We start from the raw sequence: 22248 nt of genomic DNA, 5'->3' as shown, positions 1-22248 counted from the left end.
GCGTGCAATGCACTCCTTGATGTTTGTTTTTCAGAAAACTTTCTGGCTTCTCATAAAAGGGCACATGTGCTGGATTGTTTCGTCTTGAGTACGCTCATGAAGTTGAACTGAGCTGGATTGTAATTGTGGAGCCCTGTAATCACAGAGTGAGGAGCTTCTAGACTCTTCTCCCGTGAAGTAACACGATAGTGAGCCCTGAAGTTACGGAGTGGGTTGTAGCCTTGAGTCAGTGTGTTTGGACAGTGGAAGCCCTCCTTGATGAAAGAGCCAAGCTGTGAAATGGCTACAAACCCATCCTTGTTAGGTGTAATCCTGATGACTGCAGCATAAACGTACTGAATGTATAAAAGGGATCCTAGAACAACAAATAAAGTGACAATAAAATCATACAGTAAAGGGTTAACTGTGTTCTAAAAGCACAAGCAATGCTCTCAGAAAAGCATATTGCTATAGAATGCATCACGTCATACGCTTTTCTGCAAATCTTTCGAATTGAGTCAATTCATTCGAATCTGAACAGTGAAAAAAAATCATTTTGATTCAACCCCTGATTATTTCAGCTTCCTCGAATGTAAACAATGTATTACTAGTGTTGTGAAACATTTAACTACTAAACCTTGAATCAGTGAGACTTATGGAACATCTTTGGTTTCAAAGTCAGTCAACTGGGTCAGTTCGGCAAGGAACAAGATTCGAATGTTTCGTTCAGTGACTCTGCTGTTCGGTCTCAGGATTACTTTGGGGTGTTTAGTCAGATTTCTCAGCCTCCCTTAATAAATCAGGATATTTGCTCATGTCTGAGTCTGAGTAATGCTTAAGACAGTGACTCAGCTCCTGGAAGTGACCGGTATATACTTACTTAGTCATTTGTTAGTGACTCATGTAAAAAGTCAGAATCGCTGTAAATGTACAGCATCAATTTTACAGCAAAATGATGTTTTATTATTTTACAGGACTGTACCATAAGCAATCAGGGAATTAGATCAGTGCGAGAGGTTTAGAAAACTTCAGAAATGGATCTTTTACTACAAGATAATGTAGTTAGGGGGAGATAAATCAGTGCACGGATGCACTGTGGGGAAGTGATGTCTCGCTGGTTTAAGCTTTGAGCTACAAATCAGAAGGCTGCAAACTTTAAGCTTTATCTTCAGCTGCTCACTTGTATTCTGTCTCATTTGTAAATTGTTTTGGATTAATGTGTCAGTGGATTATATTTCAGTTTATTTAATAATAATAATAATAATAATAATAATAATAATAATAATAATTGCAGTAAATGCACTCTGCTGTCAGTAAATTATTGTTACTACATTAATGAAAAAAATCAGTGATTAATACATTTTTATAAATGTATTACAGTACTTTAATAAGTTTATTGTTTCACATCTCCTGTAAATTAACAGTACTGTTCTGACAGCCTATCTACTTGCCTCTGTTATATTGTACCAGTCAATATTTCTATTTATTTAAAAGGCACATTTATATATCTATTTATGCCCCCCTCCCACACACACACACTACTCACAACTGAACTCTGCTCACTGTCTCCTATAAAAACTCCAACATACTGACCTGTAAACACATCCCAGACTTTAATGGTTTTGTCCCGAGAACCAGTGAAGACGTATTTATCATTTACAGAAAAGGCTGCACACAGAATGCCCTCGAAGTAGAAACCCTGTGTAATGATATAGACACACAGAAAATGATCAGTTATACACCAATGATGTGTGGTTCAAATGTATAAAGCAGGTTCTTTAGTATGAATATCTGGGATTGTTTGACCACCTTGTACTCCATAGTATGGTCCAGCAGCACAGGACTCAAATTCCAAAGCTTTTGGACACAGTCCTCAGATCCTACCAGAGCGTGTTTGTCCCAGTTACTCAGTGCAATGCAGGTGATAGCAGCCCCGTGGTGATCCAGCTCTGATGCAGTGCCGCTCTTGAAGTCATAGATTGCCACCTCCCCTCCGAAAGTGCCATACAGGAGTCTACAGTCAGGCAGCAAGGCCATGGCTGACACAGGCGAGTGGAGCAAGGAGAGAGAGTAGTTATGGATCGGGCCCTCGATGCACGGGAAGCTGTCTCTTGCTGTGATTTCGAACAAGCCCACCATTTCCTCATAGGCCACAGCAATCTTATCTTCTCTGGGACTGATGGCCATGCTGCGCACAGCAGGCAGGCTCTCTGGAGGAGGAAGGCACAGGGTCTCTTGGGGAAAGTCTAAAGGGTAGATGAGTACAGTACCAGTGCAGAGGCCGCAGAAGAGAAGCTGCTTCTGTTGTGCCAGTTCCATGCAACACACCTCTGCGCATGCGTCCAACATGTCAGAAGACATACCTGAGGAGCATGCAAGTAATTTCAGTTGAACATGTGTGTGTTCTTAGTTTATGTTCTAGGAGAGGGCAATATAACAAAAAAAAAAAAAAGAAAGAAGTAAGAATTGAATGCTAATTAGTTGGATATTCATCTTGCTTCTGAGGTAATTAAAATGTCCAAAGTTAATCCTTAATTACCTAGCTAACTAGTATCTAGAATAAGACTAACAATTAGGCTAACGCAATAAGCTTGTTATTATGACAGCAGTATCCTGCTGACTCACCCAAGAGATAAATCTTAACAAATTTCACAATTAACACATTTAAATTCTCACAAAGTTACAAAATCAAATAAGAAAATATTACGTCTAGTAGTGTATAGACAGTGTATAAATCTGTGATTTAAGACCTAACTGTGATCTAGGATCAGACAACTGAGAACCTATGACTGTGGGTTGTTACATTTTATCAGTATTATTATTAAGTTTAGTAAATAATGTGACTGATATAAGGTGAAGAAAGTTAAAGGATACAGGTAGGGTTCTCTACTGTGCATTTGTTAATATTAAAACTATGAGCTGATGTGAAAAGAAATGTTGCAAATTATATAGACTCTGAAAGTTATTCATAACATCCAATCACTAATGATAAATGTCAAATGAATCAGCTAGTAATTTACACAGATTCCTTTTTGGTAGATTTTTAGTTACCTTCTGTTTTTGGAGCACTATCCTGCTACCAAAAGAGCAAATACCATGAAATAATGGTATGATTGCACTGCGGTTGGCTTAATGTTGGCTTAATGTTGGCTTAATGGCTAATGTTTCACATAATTACATATTCCATAATATAAACCAAAAAAAAAGTGTTTTAATGATGTTTGCTAAATGATATCCTTCCATACTTGCATAAATTAGCATAGCAATTGTATTGGAAGGCGCTAATATGGCATAAATTGTTAATAATGATTAGCCTACAGCTACACTGTTGTTAATTATGCATATATTATCCACCAAGAATACTCCTGCAATGATTTGTTCATGTGTAACTGTTATAAAGAATTCCCCCAGGGCTATTTTGGTGCTGCTACTACTATTTGAAAATAGCACTGATTGCTGTTACTGTTAGAAATGTGAAGAATCAGTGTGGTTCACCTTCACAGCAGTTCCATGAGAACACTTTGGCTCGGTCCTCTTCTCTGATGAAATGTACTGTGTTGCCATCTTTAGATATTACCACTCTCGGGCAGTTGGCCGGAATACAGGTCTGGACTTTGTGTTTGGGATCGTAGTCTAGCTGCCACAGTTTGAGGTGACCAGACCTGGTTGAGGCCGAGATGATTGTACTGTTGTACACAGACACAAAGGTGACAGAAGACCCCATACCACTGAAGGAGTCAAGGAGGTGTCCAGTGACTAAACCCCAAACCTAATTGACAATAAATCACAAGTCAGCTTTCATTGAAATAATCCAGTAAATGAAGTCATTTATTTGTTTCTCTCTTATTGCTCTGATTAATCAATCAATCAATCAATCAATCAATCAATCAATCAATAAATAAATAAATAAATAAATAAATAAATAAATAAATGATGGCATTAAAAACTCATTTCAGTTGAGCAAAACTGACCCGTATGATTTGATCCTGAGATCCAGTAACAACTTTACTTCCTTGGCTGAACGAAACAGCCGATAAGACCGTGGCTTCATGCTGGAGCTCCTGGGAATTGTGCACCGAGTCCGGATCGACATGCAGCACAGCCAGAGTTCTCTCACAGCCTTTGTACAGGAGGATGAGGATTAAGTCAAGTATTGTACATGCTCCCTCTTTTAACTTTATCCCAGGTGTCAATAAAGATTGTGTTTATGGTATTATGCTGTTAACAAAATGTATGTTTAAAAAAAAATACCTGCAAAGAGCACATTTTCATCTTCTGAAGAGCACATAAATGAAGCAGGTGCAGGAAGCTCAACATCACATAGTGAACCACTGGCTGAGACCTAGAGAGAAAAGTCAACAGGACGGTTGCTATGAGGTACAATGGGGGAAAGGTTGCAAAATTAGGACTTCTGCTTTCCCATTTTTTAAATGACTGTTCCTGGATTTCGACAAGAAGCTAAGAATAATTTAAAAAATGGATTTTAACCAATACTGAGTTTCCATAACATACTTTAATGCATCTTATTTAAGAAAATCATATTAGGTTTATTAAAAACCTAAAAATATATTCCTCCCAAAACCAAAGTAGATTTTTATTATTATTATTATTATTAAAATGATTGTAGGCTTATAAATCATTTTCACTGTCACAACCGGTCTCCTATTTTTCATGCTGCTTTTTCATCCATCCGCAAGAAGATCAAGACCAGGAAAGCCACACCTAAGGACTTCCCCCATTTGCTCTCACATTCACCGATCGTTACCCCTAATACTTTTATACGCTTCCCCTTTACTCTCCTGCTCTGGGGTCATTACATCCTAACGACTCCCCTTACTCTTAACACCTCCTCCCATTCTCACCTTCCCCTTGTTTCGCTTAGCGAGGCTATCTAGGGAGTGGAAGATCCTTGTCCCTAGAGGATACAAATTCGTGGAATCCTACCAACTTCCCTCAGGCTGAAGAAACTGCTTGGATGAGTAATGAAATGTTTCGATCTAACTAGAAAGAAGTCCAGTTGACATGACTCCAGATTTCCGTCATATTATTATTATTATTGAAGTTTTATTTATTACATTCAATTAAATTCAAATGACTTTTAATATTGGTTGCAGGTGCCATTTTCTGACATTCATGCTACTAAACTAGATGGAAAATGATCGCCTGAGGGCCGAGCACATGTCAGTTAATAATTTGCTTATTATTCACCACCAGGTCTGTACTCATGTTATATACAGCTTTGCTTTCTCTATGCTTTTGCAAACCGTTGTTTACATTTACCATCATCATCCTTATCATCTTCATCCTGTATTTCTAGCCAATGAATGTAGTACATCTTACAATATTTAGTGTGAATCTAATTCAACAAACAGAAAATAAATATTTCCATTGTATTTGGACTAGGCAAACAAACTAATTAGTGAGACAGAGTCATTCATTAGAATTTTTACCATATTCAGTGAGCACTCCTGAGATGCAATGAGGAGTTTTCCATGTCGGTCTAGTGAAAGCACACTGGATACAGTGAAACCTTGATCACAAGTGAGCTTATAGTAGGATTTTTCTAGACCAGTGTCTGAATCAAAGATCCAGATTTGGCCATCACTGGACATGACCACTACATCCTCTCCCAGTGAACTAATGATTGAACATTCTCCTTTTACATCAACTTCATAAAGAAGTTCTCCAGTGTCCAAATTCCAAGATTTGACCTAGACACAACAGTGACAGAAGTTTAACTGAGTGAATGTGTTTAATAAAGAAGTCACATTCTGTTAAGGGCTTCTCTGTATGAAAGCTTAGAAACTTTATGGAAAGATGTCGCACTTGTCCCTGTGTGTTAGACAGCACCATCGCTTTAGGCTCAAGCACAAGGATCTGTTCAGAAGGCCAGGGTTGTACTGAGACCACAGCTGGAATGCAGAAGAGCTGTTTCCCAGTGAGCAGACTCCATTTTCTAAGAGAGCCATCAAGACCAGTAGACAAGCAGTGATCACCTTTCCTTACAAGCTTTACTGTCTGCACTGCACCTGTACAGAGATAGTGTATAATTACCACACAAGGTCATAGTTCTTGTTTTTCGTCTAAAATGGTCACAACATGAGAGTCAGCTAACCTGTATGTCCTTTAAACGTATGCAGCATCTCAAGAAACTTTAGATCCCATGCAATCAACTCTCCATCCACAGAACCTGCTAGGAGTAACTCTCTCTCCATATAAAGATCTACTACAGTAATCCCTTTGTAAAAGACAGCAAACATTGTGGTTTAGGCACAGAGTTATCAAATATACTGAGAATCATCATTCCTATCCATCCTGAGAATCCAGTGATTCTAGTTACAGAAGTGATCTCGATCCCTACAGGGCTCAGGGAATATATCAACCAAACTCAAAAAGTAGGAACTGGCTGCTTTTTAATAAGTATTGTATCTTACATACCTTTTCCAGAACCACTGAGGGTGTTTAGTAAAGGCCCGCCTGGAGGTTGTAAGAAGCTACTCTTAGGCACAAGCACTGGATTTGCACAGGTAGCAAACCAATCGCTGCACTGTGAGCTTAAGCGTCCAATCAGCGAAGGGTACACGGGAGCCAGAGCCTGAAGTCTGGCAGAGATCTCGGTGAATAGAAGTGGTGAATCTTTAAAAAGATCATTTTAGGTTAGTTCATAGTGTATTCAATCTTTGTGCCTTTGATGCTTTGTATATTCAGATCTGTTAGCATGCTCATTTACTCATACTTTTGGATCACCCAGTTTACTTCACCACACACTGAGTAATACTGTATCTTATGCATATAAATAATATCTTTAAGAGAGAACATGACCATGTAGGGCCTTTGTGAGTTTGATCATTAAAAATGAGCAGTATGGAGTAAGAGGGCTGAGGAACTGTCATATATAAGAGCACTTCACTTCAGCAAGCACTGAGCATTAAGTCAGGTTAAAAAGACAGGACCAGTAAAGTTTTAACATAAAAATCAATACCAGCATGGGGCACCAACCAACATAAATGGAGCTGAAGAAAATGTTTCATAAGTAGATTATTCACTATGGTTGTTTCATGTTGGACTGCATCACATCACCATATTTTCTATAATCAGCACATCCCCCACCATCATGTTTCATTCCTTCCATTAACAAAAGCCTCACTACAAACCAGACCAATACTCACCTGTGTGTCCATCAATGAAATCTAAGGTAGGCTTTAGCAGTAGAAAGCAGTCCCTGAGCAGTTGAATCTCAGGACAGTCTATGACATCAACACAGAGTGACAGGTCCTGGATTACACTGGCCACACCACAGCTGAGGATCTTGCAATGCAACCAGTCCAAATTGCCTGCAACACATATGACAGATAAGGAATACGTCTATAAATGACTCATTAGTGTAAATTGTGACCAGGACCAACCTAGCAGCGAGTCATGCAGTTCCTCCCATTTGCCTGCATGTATAAGATGATACGGCAGTTCATGCAGCGTTCTGAGATTGGCCATTCCTTCAGCATACCATAGTGGCTGAGGTGGCACCTTGACGAAACAAAATGCTGAATGTCTTTAATGCAGTTTCTACTGACATGCTTTACATGAACCTATAGTGCAATGATGAGTACCTTTCTGTCAGCATTCAGTTGGGTACTCAGCGATGACAGTAGTATGGGTTTGAGCTGGCCCTGGCTCCACTGACCTGAGAAGTATTCACTGAGAATGCTGTGCATTTGAACTCGGTGCTCCACAGAAAGATATTTTGCCTTCACAACATCAGTAAACTGCCTACAGTAGATGGCATTTATTATACTCGTCATTTTACTACTTTCACAATGACATCGCAGGTTTTTAAGACCAAATGAAAGTAACACCATACCTTCTTGAGAACTCTAACACAATAATGCCATTTTCCCAACGCTCCACTAGGTGATCTTTTAGGTCATGTCTGAGACGTGCCCACAGAAGAGGAGGAAATCGTATGAGTGTGTGGCTCGGAGGAAGTCGGTTCTGGTAGACCTCTGCCAGGACATCATTATCTACAGACAAGATATCACGTAGTTCTGCCTCTGACAGGCCACGTCTGTGAAGACATTGTTTCATATATTAAAGATTTTCACAAAGAATGCAACTCAAAAGCTGTATAATTTTGGTAATAACTAACCTTGATAAGGTGATATAGCCCAGAGCATGACGGACAAGCTTCTCACCATGTTTTTCTTCCAGAGTCTGGAGAAACAATGAGATTATTTCCTGCGCAGAGCTGCCAAGGTGAATATCAGACATTGAGGTGTAGGATGACCACTGCTTTGCCATGTCCACCATTAGCTTCAGATGCAAAAGACTTCCGCTCTTTTGGAAGCTGCTAGTGATTACTTCTGTTTGCTCAGACGTAAGTCTTCTTCCAGCAACGTTCACACAGGCATTAATGATGTCCTGCACATGATCACAGTTCAGTGGTTCTACTTCATAGAAACATTTTTTATCACTAAGTAGAGCTTTCAATCTCTTCATAGGAAACCCGTCATATAGGGTAGACACTATTAAATGTACATTAGGAGGAATTTCTTGAGGTATCCAGTGCAATTTATGAGCATTATTAGCCCGGGAGAGGTCATCCAAGGAGTCCAGGATGAGAACTAATGTTTCTCCAACTTCAGACACTTTTTGTAGCATAGCATGGAAAAACCTTACCAATTTCTCATGTGTGTTTGCGATCTGTGGGCTGGGAGTTGCCAGTCCCAAAGCTCCACAAACCTGTAAGCAAATCCCCTTTAGGACAGAGTCTACGTCTGAGCTGATGGGGGATGTTCCAAGCAGACGGAGAACAACCACAGCTTGTGGATCTAGAACAGTCCGCATCTCCTGGGCCAGTTTACAAAGCAGAGCGCTCTTGCCAATTCCCGAAGGCCCGTAGACGACAAGTGGTGCATGCTGTAAGTTTGTTGACTCCCACATCATGAGGCAGAGCTTTGTAAGTAGGCCATCTCTTCCAGTAAAAATAGCACACTTGTCTTTACTTAGCTTTGCATGATGAAAAAGCTCCTGTTGAATCCATAGCCACTGTGGACTTGTTGGTGGTGCAGTTTGCTTGACAATCCTCTCTTTTATCTGACATATAATCTGTTTACAGAATACCTCCAGATACTCCTTGTGCTCCTTACGATTCACATCCAAAGCATTTTTACTAAGCTCTAGGGTGAAGAGACTCGGGCAGGTACTGGCGATACGCTGTTTAAGATTGGTCAGCAATTCCTGCGCTTCAGTGTCTAGGAGCCCATCAGCTGTGACATCAAAGAACTTTGTATGCTTATGGCTTTCACTTTTCTTCAGATGAGGTAGCTCCCTGACAAAGATGAGAGGTGAAGGTTTGCCCTGCTCTTGAGTTGAGAGAAAACTCTGCTCCATCTCCCATTCTGTCACTGTGGACATTAAGCAAAGCAAAATCACTCAATGTATTGCTATGATCATGAGAGTTAGTGCTACTTTAACAAACTGACAAAGCATTCTCTCACATGACTTGAAGAATCTGTGCTTCTGCTCTGCACTGAAGACTCCATCCTTCTCGGCTTGCAGTGCTGCACTACATAACAGCTGTAACAGTCGAGCTTCAGTGAGGTTCCAAGACAAAATGTCAGCATCATGCTGTGGTCTAGCCTCAGGCGCTGTATTATTATAATTAGGGTAGTGTGTGGTGATTGGCTGAAGGATATATTTAGGGGGTATAGTGTTATCGTCTTTGACAAACCATTTCTTAAGTACTGTCAAGCCTTCTTGGTCTTGGGAAAGTTTAGAGAGCAGTAACTCAAACTCAGTCTCTGATATGAGGCGTGGAATGACTCTGTATCCATACTGACTGCCAACCATAGCCTGGGGTTCGAAAGCAAACAAACATGCAATTTTTAGACAGAAATATTTTTAGAACATTTGAGACATTTGTAAATAAAGATGAAGTTGAATTACCAGACTTACAATAAAACTAGGTCCAGACGATACTTTCTGACATGATTGTATCTCCTGAAGACACAGCTCCGTTGTTAGGTGATCAACTGTCATAGAATCAAACAAACCCCACCGGAAATCCACAACCTAATGGATTTTGTAATAAACATCCAGACATTAAAAACAGCAGACTGAGGAATTCAATTTCATGACATCTCTAGATGCAAAGACAGGATGAATAAAACAATTCTCTTTCTATTACATTACTCACAGGCGACAATAGAAGCCGGTCCATAAGTCTGAGGCCATACTGAGAATTATTAGTTAATATTAATTAATAATATTAATAATAACAATAGTAATAATAAATAATTATTATAGTAATTAAATAAATATAATAAATATTAATAAATAATATGTATTAATAATAATAATAATAATAATAATAATAATAATAATAATTGTTATAATAGCAGTTAAATAAATATTATAAATGATTATATGTAATATTTACAAATAATATATTTATAATAATAATAATAATAATAATAATAATAATAATAATAATAATAATAATAATTATTATTATTATTATTATTATTATTATAAACTGAAAAAAAACAGAAAATTATTAAACTTTTACAACAAACAGGAAATGATCTGGTTGCCAAATTTAGATATTGATCAAGTTTGTACAAAAGGTCAAATTAAATTGTGTTCAGGTAACACTTCAATATAATTCTACATGGATCAGGGTTTATACAAACTTGTGAAGTCCGTGCCAGTTCGAGTGCACAGTCATTAAAGTGAAAAGAGGGGGAAAAATACTGAATTTTTAGCTATTTTAAATTCTACATTTCACTCATGTTTTTGATTCTTTGAAAATTTGCAATGAAAAAAGTAGGTATTCAGTTAGAAAATAATACCAACAGAAGCCCTTTCATCAGCGGCCTCAGACACTACTGTAAATATTAAATATTTTTAATCTTATGGAAGTCACTAGGAAAATCACCAGAGAGATTTTGGTATCGATTTTTGCTTGATGTTCTTACCTAGTTTCCAATAGAAAATCTACAATGTTCCAACATCACATGTGTCAAATTACTCAATATTCACTACAAACCTCAAAGACCAGGCCAAGACTGTGACAGTAGCTTTGCAGCTCAGGATAGGCATTTTCCCAAAAGGCATTTCGTTCAGTGTTCAGATCTAGGGGAAAACAGTGAAATATACAAAGGAATCATCTTGCTGCACACTAAAATGTTGTTGTTCTATCAGCTGCTCCCTATTTGGGGTCGCCACAGCGGATCATTTGGTCCGCATGTTTTGATTTGGCACAGGTTTTACACCGGATGCCCTTCCTGACGCAACCCTCCCATTTAACCCGGGCTTGGGACCGGCACTGAGAGTTAACTCTTCAGTGGCTGGGTTAGCACCCTGCTCAGGAATGGAACCCGGGCCGTGGCAATGAGAGCACAGGATCCTACCGCTGGACCATCAGGAGGCTTGCTGCATACTACAAATTATCTGACTTTTTTAATTTGAGAGATGAACAGTGGACTTAAAGCCATGCTCTATAATGATACAACAAAGAAAACCAAGATGATTGCAACAAAATATTAGCTTAAAATTTGAAATTATTAGCTTGAAACGATCTTGTCCTGTTGATAATTGTGATCTACAGGCATTACAATCACATGATAAATGAATTACCAGTTAAAAAAATATGTAAAAAAAATTATACTTAAATAATTTCTATAGTAATAAATTAGTATTTCACATTGACAGAATTAACCACCCAGAAGAAATCTGCCAGGTAAGAAATAAAAAGCTTTTAAAGTCACTTTTATAAAAGTTTCACAGAGGAGCTCATCACTGGAACCCTAACCTGAGATTGTTGAGCTGAGGAACACTCGCACCACGTTGTATGAAGGCTCCAGACTGTCTGTGTCACGTCCACGCAGCACCTCGTCTCCCAGAGCCTCCCTCAGCTCCATCATGTCCATCCTTTACTGCACACCTTACAAACGTCTTCTGCCCATGAGCTGCTTGTAGCAAGACTCCACAGCATCAAGCGAGTCCTGAATTCAACAATGCAGCAGTATGTGTGACCCTGAGTCTTAAACTTAAAGCAGTGCTTGTCCTAATGTAGAGTTGCTTACCCTTTGCGTAAGGAAACTCCAAGCAACCTTGATGAGTCTGATGAGTATAGATCATCAACTAGTGTTTGTGCTCTTCGTCATTTCATCCACAGAGATCAGGTATGCCAGGAGGAACCTTTGTTTACCACGTCTCGCTGGCCTGGTGATGGCACACAGGGGACATGCAGCAGCTGCTGTTCCACTTAATTACCTGCTGCAGGTTAGATTTGCTAAACATCAATTTAACACAAACTGTAGCTCTTACAGTGTCTTAAAAAATGATTTGGTGCTAAGGAATTATTAAGAGTGTGACAGCACAAAAAGACTTGCCCAAACTTCGGGCAGTCAATCCATTTTCTTTTATACCTGTCCAACATTAATTCCTTAAAAAGCTTTAAAACTTTAAGCTCATTTATAACAAGTAAAGAATTCATTATCAGGAAGGTCTATACTGTACCGTTTAACGATTATTTTTTCACTAAAGCTCCCGAGAAACTTGCAGCTGCTCGGTTTCCCAATAGCACACCATTAAATCCATTGGCTTTATTGAATTACTTTAAGTGCAAAAGAAAAAATATCGAGGAAGCACCCATCTGCTCCATCATGCACCAACACACCCACTGCATCAATTAACTGTGACCATGTACCGTGTACAGTGTTTGTTTCCCACTCATTCAGACAACCGCAGAAGGTTGCAGTCCTGAGGGAAGCCGTCAAGAGACTTCAGTTTGTTTTCGAGGGCGTTGTGTAGCAAGTTAAAAAATATTGAGCTTGAAATTTTATTTCATAAATTTCTAACATGATGAAATAATTTGCAACGTTTAGTTTTTAGATTGACTGACACGGTCAAAATGACAACAGTGTTTCTTTGCAGTTTAGACTTAATGTGATTTGCTGTTTTCAGTTCTGTATAGTTAATAATTGTATTTTGTTTGGTTTTGTACCTGCTCTGCTCCATGATAATCTAATCTAATCTAATCTAATCTAATCTAATCTAATCTAATCAATCTCTAGTTTCATCAAAATGTAAACATAAGGCTATATGTCTTCTTTGAGGTCTTCTCTCTTCAAACAATTTCACATCAATGCATGGATGTCCATTATTGTGTTTAAAGTAATGAAACGGTTCTAATAGGACGTGAAGCAAGTCTTAATAATTCTAAATGTACTGTCACGAATACCCTTAAAATAATTTTCAAAAAGGAAGGAAGCTATTGAAGAAAAACTTTGACATTTTCTGTACTGCTTATCCTACAGTGTCAGGCAGTGCCTGGAGTCTATCCCAGGGGATTTGGTGCACCATAGATGGCTACAATTACACACTTATCCAATCACATGCTAGAGATGCCAAACAATCTACAATGCATGTTATGAGACTTTAGGAAACTGGAATAGCCGGAGGAGATCCCTGAGGCATGGGGACCCCCAGAGGTGCAAGGCAAACATGCAGCCACAAAGCCACTGTGCCCCCTGTATCTGAATCAGTACATTAGAAACTAGCCAATTTAGCCAGCAGATTAGAAGATGGACAAACTTAGAACTGCACTCTGCCTTGGACACAACGCAGTCTTACAAATGGAGTCAGAGGAAAACAGACTACTGCTGTTTCTACGTCACAGAAAACTCTCAGGCATGTGGAAGAGCTTCAACATAATTCAGAAAAGGGCCAAGTTAATTAACAGGTCAATAGAAAACTCACAAAAGGTATCCAATTCTGCATGAAAGCCATCATTTTTACAACAGAAATGTTTCGAGATTTGTTTTTATAATTACATCACAGCACTGAACAAAATCACACTGAATCCCAGTGGGCCTGGATTCCCAGCCCTAGCTAATAACATTCATGAAAACACATTACACTGGTGACTGGTATTTATTTATTTTTATTATAGCAAGTAATAGTAATATTAGTTAAACAGATTTCAGTGGTGAGTCTTTCATTATGAAGGATCATGTGACCAGAGGTTATTAGATCTTTTTGGATAACCGTTTCCTTTTTTTCCTTTTGTACCAGAATGCATGATAGAAAAAAAAAGGATAGACAGGTTTTAATCCAGAAAGCAGTAACCGTGCCTGTGATGATTAAAACAAAATTTCAGGATGTCGATTCTGACCAATTGTAGTATAATCAGTCCGTAGTGCCCGTGTTGTACTAATGTTTCCTAGTGAGGCCCTGGCAGCACTATTGTAGTAGTAACTTGTCAACAAGCACAAGGTGTGCCTGGCTCCAGCTCCACTGACAATCCTTTGCTTAAGAGGAATGCATCTTGTTTGGGCTCTCTTCCCAAGAACTTCTTCAACATGTCGGCCGCATCCTCTGAACCACCAGGCTTCAGAATACAATTCCTATAATCCAGGCCCACCTGAAAGAAAAAAACGTGTCATTGTTCTTTATTTGTTTAAACAGTCCAATTCTAGGGAACTGCTATTACAGGGAGTTTCACTGACCTTAGGGTTCATGATGCCTTCCTGCTTAAAGCGAGCGTAGAACATGTCCATGGAGAAGACTTCGCTCCAGAGATAACCGTAATATTGAGCATCGTATCCACCTGCTAGGTGGCCAAATGTGGCTGGCATGTTTGTACCTGAAGAGAAATAGTCTACTGTCTTAAACTTGCCGCTTATTGTGGTCAAATTTAGATGAAAGAAAAAAATGATTTTCTTCACAAATGCATGTGGTGTTAAAGAGTTCACCTGGTGTGGCTGGAATTCCCAGGATTTCCTTACACAGCTTGGCATACTCCTCTGCTGGATCCACTCCCTCTTTTGTGTGAAGGGCTTGATCCACTTTAGCCAGCACTATCTGCCTCAGGTTGAACAGACCTTACGAGATACAGAAAATTTGAGATTTTGTTTCTGTCATGCAGTGGATTATTTTAAGAAATAAAACTAGCCCAGGTGGAAGACCTTTAGGTCAGGCTAGGTTTAGGAGATGATATTTTACCAGCATTGGCAAGCCTGGACTTGATCAGTTTCTCGAGAAGTTCCTCTGGAATTGGATTGCCAGTCTTGTAATGTTTGGACATTCGCTGTAACGGCTCCTTTTCCCACACCCAGTTCTCCAGCATCTGAGAAGGAGCCTCCACAAAATCCCTTTCCACATGAGTTCCGCTGAACATGGCAAACTCTGACTGGAAGCACAAACCAGCAAAACATTCAGGATTTTTGTTTTTGAGCTAAATTTTAACGAATAAATAACAATAAAAAGGATAGATTAGACTTAAATAAGACCTGTGCACAGAGCTGGTGCATGACATGGCCAAACTCGTGAAAGTAGGTCTCCACTTCATCGTGCTGCAGAAGGGAGGGAGCATCAGCTGTTGGTTTGCTGAAGTTGGCCACCATGGCTGCCACAGCCATCTGTCTAGTACCATCAGGCAGCAGGCAACCAGGCTGCAAGCCAAAGCAGGCAGCATGCCCATACTTCCCCTCTCTGAGGAATGAAAGAACAACTGGCTATTCATTTCAATTAAGCTGCCATGAATCAATTACCACACTGAATAATAGAATAAACAGCGACAGCAACTCAGTGGGTTTTAAGCAAACTCTGATTTTATAAACTACAATAACGGTTTTGTTATAAGCATTTCTTAAAAGCAAAAATTCTAGTATGAGAATATGTGGCTGTTTCAGAAACCCCTTTTAATATCACTAAGTTAAATTCAAAACATTTTAAAAATTTAATTTTAGGTTTTTAAAATAGGGTTGCATTTCCTATACATACTTTGACACCTCACCTTAAGACAAATTTATAATTTCTTAAACAGAATTATGAAGATTTTTTGCTTAGCTATATTCTTGCAGAGAGCATGTTGGGTAAAGAGCCAGCAGCAGTTAAAATGCGGGAGTCAGGAAAAGATAAAATGTCTAAATATGGCTAAAACCTTGCTAGCTAAGTGATATCCTGATAGAGTGAACATAATGCTTTGATCAAGTAGCTGGTTGGCTATGTGCCACGGCGAAATGGATTTAAGCCTCATCAGTTCAGTTTGTGATCAGATAACTGATGGCTGGTCATAATGTTCACTTGTGCTGCATGGCCAGTTTCATACTCGGTGTATTTATGAGCTTTTTCCTGTGATATTCAAACTTACATGTGGTTTATATATTTCCAAATGCAATTTAATAATATACTGCACAAACTGTACACCAGGAGTCTTTACTCTCATCTCTAAAGGGCCGTCGTGGCTGCAGGCTGATTGGAGGAGACTGATTAACCAAGTGAAATCTGATGTGGCTTCTGCTCGGTAGGAATGAAATCCTGCAGCCACAGCAGCCCTTTCTGTGTTACACTGAAGACTCCTGCTGTACACTATAAGAAAAGAGCTGATACAATCGCAAATATAAACATGAATGAGAAAAGCACATGCTGTATCTCCAAATCCACTCACTTATGAATTTTATTCATACCTGGGGAAAAGGTCCAGGTAGAACTGGCCCACCACCTGACCAGTGGTGCGATCCTTAACGGAGTACAGAGTGACATCATCGTGCCACACGGGGGCGCCCTCCACCCGCTGGAAGGAGAGGTTCAGCAGCTCCTGGTAGATGTCGAGAAGCCCGTGGGTCACCACCTCCATGGGGAAATACTCTTTCAGCTGGTTCTGGTCCACAGCGTACTGAGTCTCCTCCACCTGGGTCATGTAGTAGCGCATGTCCCAGGCGTGAAGCTCATTGTTGAAGGGCAACTTCCTCTTCTCACACTCCTTCTCCTTCAGCTGTATGATGACCGCACGCTCTTCCTCGCCCAGCGGCTTCAGCTTACGGCCAAGCTCCTCTGATAGAGAGAGTTAAAGCTTCAAAATATATTCTAGCTTAGATATTTTCATTTTCTATCAATATGTTTAAGTTGTTTAGGTTTAATTAACTGAGGAAACCAGAAATGTAACCATGGTTTCAAAAACAATTAATTGTGCATCCCTACCGAGAAACGTAGCAACCTTCTTGGAAGCTTTGGACATATTCATTTCCAGCACAAAGTCAGCATGAGTGCTAAAACCCAGCAGAGCGCTTTTCTGAGAGCGTAACTCCACCAGCTCTTTCAGGATAGCGGAATTCTCCTGTGAACAAAGTGCAGATTAAGCTAGATTGATTCTTTTTTCTGTTTAATTTTTTGTTTGTCAGTCTATCAGCGTAAAAACAAATGGAAATGCTTTAAGGAATTTTACATCCAACACAACACTCTTTAGTAGAATTCTGCGGTCGAATCCTTACTGTCCTATCAAGAGCGATGACAGGTTTCTATATTACATGCATACGCACTTACAAAACACAGACATACAATGTATGTATACACAATATAAACATTTTCATGTGACCATTCTGAGTTGTTTTGCGTAGCATGAAATTTTAATAAGCCATCGTTCTTATTGCTTTCTCCTAATACGGCTTGTCAGAAGTTAATTATAGCCTTAAAATTTGGCTATACATTTTATTTTTAAATTTTATACATGTTGTGAAGTAACTGCTTTCCGACCTCTTTACACCGAGAATTGAAAGCTTCCTCTAGTTTCCTGCGTGTCTCTGGGACGTAGCATTTCTTCATGGTGGGAAAGTAGTGAGGGTATTTGAGGGTGAGTTTAAGCTTTCCTGCCTCATCCTTCTCCAAGGAGTTGAGAAAATCCTCAGGAAGGCCACCTATGATAAAGACCGTTAAGAAAGTTAAGCATGTTACAAGGTCAGATGCAACAGCAGCAGCTGAGACGAGAAAGTCATGCAGCTTCATACGCACCCAGCTCCTCGCGGGTGAAACAGAGATTAGTGGTGTCCTCGTTCAAATGCTTGTTGAAATCAATACACTGAGTGCTCAGTTTCTTCTTGATCTTCTTGACCTCCTGTTACAGGAAATATAAGCCCTTCAAGCGATACATTTGCTTTGCTGGTTCTTACTCGTTTAAATAGTAAGAAGCGTATTTGGAGAATGATTAATGTCGTAATATCAGACCTCTTGTGTCTCCTTAGGAAGATGGAGCCCATTTCTCTTTCCCAGCGTGATGAGTCTTTCCATGTATCTCTTAGCCTCGGGGGTAAGACTCTCCTCCTGTAGTTTCTCCTGAGAAAACAAGGTTTCATATGTGATTAAATGAAAAGAATTGTAATAAGGGCAAAAGTTGTTTTTTTTTTTAATGGGGGAAAAATTCATTTGCCTTTTTTTAGGATAATGTCTCTACATAAAATAATGACAACTCCAATGACAACAAACAAATACAGGATTAAGGCAAATGCAACAGAAAAGGCTAGATTTTTGGCATGGCCACCCGAGTCTCTATGCCTGGGACTACTTATTTACAGGGAGCTGTGTGAAGAGTCACATAATCTCAACACTTTTTTTCCACCCATTTTTTCTTAGGTTATTTAACAAATATAAACATTACACTTGAAATGGTGAAGAATTCGGTAAGGAGACATCAAATCTCCAGTGTTAGCAGTGAAAAAAGGTTTTCATGCATTAGAAAAAGGTCAGAGGTCCTTCAATAAGAAAGAGCAAAGTGAGCCAAGCACAAAAAGAGAAGACAAATATTTTGTCATTTTGTATTTTTTCCTCTTCCATTATTAATATATTTTACCACAGTGCTGTAGAAATTAATGTGGTAAAATTCTTGTGGTTTAAAAACAATTAACCACCAGTTTATTTTCTTCTAACTAAATACACTATATTGCACTATTACACTATATAGTGTATTTTATCTTAAACTATAAACAATACCTCCATTTCACATCACATTGAGTCACGATTATTTTCCTGTAACAGCATGCACCATCATGTATTGTTCTTTAACATTCACTATTCATGTAGAAACCCTACAGCACTAATTGTCTTGCTATATTAAATGAAATTTGTCCTTGCACTATAAAGATATACAAACTTTTGCACTCAACTACAGCTTATAATCAATCAATCAAATCCAAAATTATCTAGAATAAGCTTGCTTTATCTATTTAAAGCATCATTGACACCGCACTATGTTTTCCATGAAGCCACATGTTACACAAGTAATTCAGTTCCTGATTAAGCCAAATCTTTGGACTACTACAGCAGCAGAGAGTCAGAGAACCAACCTGAAGAGCAACAATCCTCTGGTACACATCCTCCCTCATGCTCATCTCTACATCGAACTCGGAGAGCTTCTTGTCGGCTTCGGTGCTGGCCGTGCGCACGTCCTTACAGGGGGACACATGCTGAGGGAAATCCAACATGTTCCGCTGGACTGGAGGAAAAAAAAAAAACAAAGCAGAAACAAGTGAGCGGGTTTTAGACGCTGATCTTACAGCAGTGGGGAGACGTTTAATGTCACGTCAAAGGATTAAACATTACATCTTGCAAAGGAAATCCGTAGCTGTTAAAGCATGGATGTTATTATTTACTGGTACAGATGATCAAGTCTCAAAAAAATAAATTAATAAATATTAAAAAAAAAAATTTGAGGTGTGCTCTCCTACTGTTTGAAAACTAAACATCCACAAATGAGATTGCATTTTATATAGCTTGGAAAAACAACAACTGAAGGCTGAGGTAAAGCTTCCTAACAAGTTTATTATATTTTATAACAGTAGTTTCACTGTAGTGGTTATGAGTAATAATTAATAAATTTGTGATTAAAAGAAAGTACTGTGATACGCTGCAATCTGTGACATAACAGTCTGAAATCTAAACTTTGCAGTGCCTCTGCTTTTTTAAAAACGTAATGTCACAAAGCATTGTTGTGAGCGGCTTGGTCAGCCAGGCTTTATGTAAAAAGTGCTGAACGGTGTACACCTCTGCATACAGCTCTCCTGCTGAATCAGCCGTTTTTCAGCACTACAATAGTGACTAAAAATCTGATATGCAACTTTGTTTTAAATCAAGCTCGCTGTGTGAAATCATTTTCTTGAGTGCATGTTCATGTTCACGGGATACCGAAAGCCTTATTAAGAACAGGGTCTTGGTTATGGGCAGTCTGGGTCAAGCGGCATTGTGAAGTGAAGAAATGTAGCTGTTAAAGAATTGGAGGACAATAAACTGCAATAAAAGCTGAACGATTACCTGTGTACTCCACCTCTACATCCGCAAGGGCCTTCAGCGTGTTCTCATAACTGACACTGGCCAGGTCCAAAGCCCCGACATTGTCGTACACTTTCTTGGTCTTGGCAATGAGCTCATCCGTAAGTTGATGAATCTCATCTGGTTTAAGATCCCAGCGCAGTCGATTTACTGCACATACTTTATGGTCAGCGTCACCAAATTCCACTTGACCTGAACAACAACAATGTTTTACTTGAACGTAAACAGCAGTACCAATCCAAAAAGCATTCACTGAAAACATTTGGTGAAAAATGAATCGGTAAATAGAACAAAAACTCACATTCATTAGAATGTAACTAAAAAAGGATAATAATGCAGGGCGAACATGATTACGCTTGTTTTTTCAGTCTGATCTGAGTGTTTAATTTTTTTTGGTTTATTTAATACCACTCCAAAAACAAAGGAATAACAAACATACAGCACCAAAATCACTACAGGCAAGACAAAATACTTGAGTGAAATTTTCGTGGTGAAGTTTTTCTTTGTTAGGACTGGATGGATTATGATTTTACGATTATAAAAGAATACTTTTTTTAAATAAATTAACACACAAATGTGACTGGGAAATAAGATCTACCTAAAAAATTAATTAAAAAAAAACTATTTAAACTTCTGTATAAATGTTAAGGTGCTTAAAAACCCTTTTTATATAAGGAGTAGATGCAGTGAGGTGAAATATTACTAAAAGAGTGACTACACTATGCAACAAATTGTTACTTTTTTTCTTGTTCCTGGAAAATAAGTGTTATTTCCCCATTCTCCAAATAAAGAGGAAAAAACCCATTTTAGCCATGAAAGTTTGGGTTAGTTTTGAGCAGTTTTTTTTTTTTTTTTTTTAGTAAAATGGGCAAAATTTTGAGGTTTTCGCTCTCTTAAAAACCCAAACCCAAACTTCAAGGGGCTTAATGGCTATTTATCATTTTCCTTCAAGAGTAACTGGAAAATGTCATTCACTCCCAGGAACAAAAATCGTGTTACATAGTGTTATGTTTGCTATAGGCTATAGGTCATGCCGCTTTGCTAACAACTCAATCCCGGATAAAGATGAATGGCTATGCAGCGTGTTTACTGGATAATTGAAGCTAGAAATTGTTTTGTAACCTACTTAGAGTGTGGTTAAAATGTACTAACAAAGCCCCGATATCCGTTTCCTCAGCAGCAGTTGTATTGTACTGTACTAAGGTGACGCTAATGCTAAGCTAACTAGCCGATGGCTAACTCGGTAGCAGGTGAAACGACTGCACTGACACGCCGGCTGCTCTACGGAACTCTTCGCCAGTTTCTGTCGTAGTGACCCACACCTCAACTGGCCTATTCTTATAATCACATCAAGAATATAATTAAAACCGCAGCTGGGTTACTCACCTGTAGGTGCCATCATTCACACGGTTTATAAGCTAAAACACCCTGAGATGCTGCACTGTCAGCGTGCTCAAGTTCAATACAAAGACAAGCCCTGCCCACTTCCCGAGCTAGCGCTCTGATTGGAACACGTATACATCAATCATACAGCGTTTGCGTACCGTAGTCAGCGCTGGGTAGGTTACTTTGGAAATGTAATAGGTTACAAGTTACTCTGTTTAAAATGTAATAAGTAGTGTAACTTTTCAATTACTTTATAAAAGTAAAGTAACTGATTACATTTGATTACTTTTAAGTTTCTAACGGATATTGTCAACTAAATCATTTCCAAACATTTATAGCATGCTGGGTTAACCTTACAGTGGTACTCAACTCTGTTTACTGTTAGAATTTTATATCTTTCATCACTTGAATTAAGATTATATTAATTTAATTTTAAGCACAGCCACCACAAAACCAGACTTCATAACAAAAATAGTTTAATACTGTTTTAGGAATCAAATCTTTGCATAGCTATGACAGGACACACTGGCAAGTAACAATGCCTTGGAAAAAAAAAAAACATAATCTGAAAAGAGTCATCATAATGTATGCTACAGTGCATACAAGTTATATTACATCTGACATTACCAACACATTTTCAAGGAGGAAAAGTGTGAGCTATATATTTTCTGTCATAGGGTTCATAAAAAAGAAGTATGTCTGGTAAAGGCAGCTAGCAGCAGGGACGATTTTAGGATTTTCATTTAAGGGGGGCTCAGCCCCCAATGAGGGTATAATAGT

General features: G+C 38.8%; 2 protein-coding genes across 2 annotated transcripts; both read right to left on the bottom strand.

The window, feature by feature from the left end:
- Positions 1-41: 41 nt before the first annotated feature.
- Positions 42-11906, bottom strand: nwd1 (NACHT and WD repeat domain containing 1). Its single transcript, XM_058400438.1, has 19 exons — positions 11789-11906; positions 11024-11109; positions 9931-10047; positions 9474-9828; positions 8123-9380; positions 7838-8041; positions 7587-7746; positions 7386-7503; positions 7149-7313; positions 6418-6615; positions 6095-6217; positions 5806-6008; positions 5430-5690; positions 4231-4321; positions 3951-4099; positions 3475-3748; positions 1789-2342; positions 1573-1678; positions 42-355 (listed from the first exon to the last, which is right to left on the bottom strand). The coding sequence occupies exons 1-19, from the start codon at positions 11904-11906 to the stop codon at positions 51-53; spliced, it is 4845 nt and encodes a 1614-aa protein (XP_058256421.1). The 3' UTR covers positions 42-50.
- Positions 11907-13908: 2002 nt separating this feature from the next.
- thop1 (thimet oligopeptidase 1) lies at positions 13909-21566 on the bottom strand. The gene is made up of 13 exons (XM_058401733.1): positions 21469-21566; positions 20065-20274; positions 19101-19249; positions 17986-18093; positions 17773-17875; positions 17518-17678; positions 16966-17101; positions 16452-16818; positions 15273-15474; positions 14986-15172; positions 14736-14864; positions 14490-14626; positions 13909-14404 (listed from the first exon to the last, which is right to left on the bottom strand). The coding sequence occupies exons 1-13, from the start codon at positions 21482-21484 to the stop codon at positions 14243-14245; spliced, it is 2067 nt and encodes a 688-aa protein (XP_058257716.1). The 5' UTR covers positions 21485-21566; the 3' UTR covers positions 13909-14242.
- Positions 21567-22248: the final 682 nt, after the last annotated feature.

The sequence above is a fragment of the Hemibagrus wyckioides genome, linkage group LG10 (assembly GCF_019097595.1).
Source record: "Hemibagrus wyckioides isolate EC202008001 linkage group LG10, SWU_Hwy_1.0, whole genome shotgun sequence".
NCBI classification, from domain to species: Eukaryota; Metazoa; Chordata; class Actinopteri; order Siluriformes; family Bagridae; genus Hemibagrus; species Hemibagrus wyckioides.
The sequence above is the reverse complement of the archived record's forward strand: the minus strand, read 5'-3'. Positions and strand labels throughout refer to the sequence as shown.